At 42.1% G+C, this 1,026-nt stretch overlaps 1 protein-coding gene across 1 annotated transcript; it reads left to right on the top strand.

The window, feature by feature from the left end:
* Window positions 1–220: 220 nt before the first annotated feature.
* LOC145168567 (uncharacterized) lies at window positions 221–727 on the top strand. The gene has a single exon (XM_079087349.1). It carries the CDS (start codon window positions 221–223, stop codon window positions 725–727), a length of 507 nt encoding a protein of 168 aa, XP_078943475.1.
* Window positions 728–1,026: the final 299 nt, after the last annotated feature.

Below are 1,026 nucleotides of genomic sequence, written 5' to 3'. Positions count from 1 at the left end.
TTGGATACTAGCCTTAATATTTCATTTGGTTCTTATATTGAGGATTACTCCTATCTAAACTAAAAGTTGTCTTTCTTTCTCTCAGATGTCTACTCAAAACAATGCTTCTTGTTCCTCCTCCAATCACCACTCCTCCAACAACAACTTCTCACTCCTGAACATCTGCTTGAGGGTTACTTTTGATGGCACCAATTGTAATGATTGAATGCGTAACATCAAAATGGCTCTACGTTTCGAGGACAATGAATATGTGCTCGAAAAGGAAATCCTTGATATTGATGATACCAAAGCGACTGACGCAGAACTAGCTGAGTATAGGAAGCCCTACAATGATGCAACCAAAGTGGCATGCACCATGGTGGCTACTATGACTCCTGAGCTTCAAAGGTTCTTTGAGGATTACTGGTCATATGAGATGAACAAGGACTTGGTGGAAAAGTACCACCAACGAGCTCGTCAAGAAAAGTATGAGGTCGTAAAGTACCTCATCACTAGCAAGATGAAAGAAGGAGAGTCCGTCAGTAGACACATGCAAAAAATGCAACGATACGTGGAGCACTTGCTAAAGCTAAATGTGAACCTTGATAAGGAATTAGCTATTGATATAGTGTTGCACTCATTGCCTAGTTGTTATGATCAGTTTATCCTAACTTATCATCTGAACAATCAAGAGACCATATTGGCTCATCTTCAGAACCTTATGCGAACTGCTGAAGCAGGAATGTAGGGAAAATGTATTGCCTCCACTCCTGTTTCTACTCCTGTCTTGGCCATTGGGAAAGGAAAGGGGAAGAAGAGGAAGGGTCCTCCTAAACAAAATTGGAAGGGAAAGTACCAAGCCAGGTCCTCAAGCAATGGACCCAAAGGAAAAGCCAGTTCTGACGCTCCCCCTGCCTTTGATCCTAAAGAGGCTACTTGCTTCTATTTCCACGACAAAGGGCATTGGAAACGAAGCTGCCAGAAATACTTGCAAAATATAAAGGATGGCAAGGTGAAGCCAACCTTGGTAGGTATTTACACTATCCA

The sequence above is a fragment of the Lactuca virosa genome, chromosome 4 (assembly GCF_052849685.1).
Source record: "Lactuca virosa cultivar CGN04683 chromosome 4, Lactuca_virosa_CGN04683_v6, whole genome shotgun sequence".
In the NCBI taxonomy this organism is placed as follows: Eukaryota; Viridiplantae; Streptophyta; class Magnoliopsida; order Asterales; family Asteraceae; genus Lactuca; species Lactuca virosa.
This window is presented reverse-complemented; position numbering and strand designations above follow the sequence as displayed.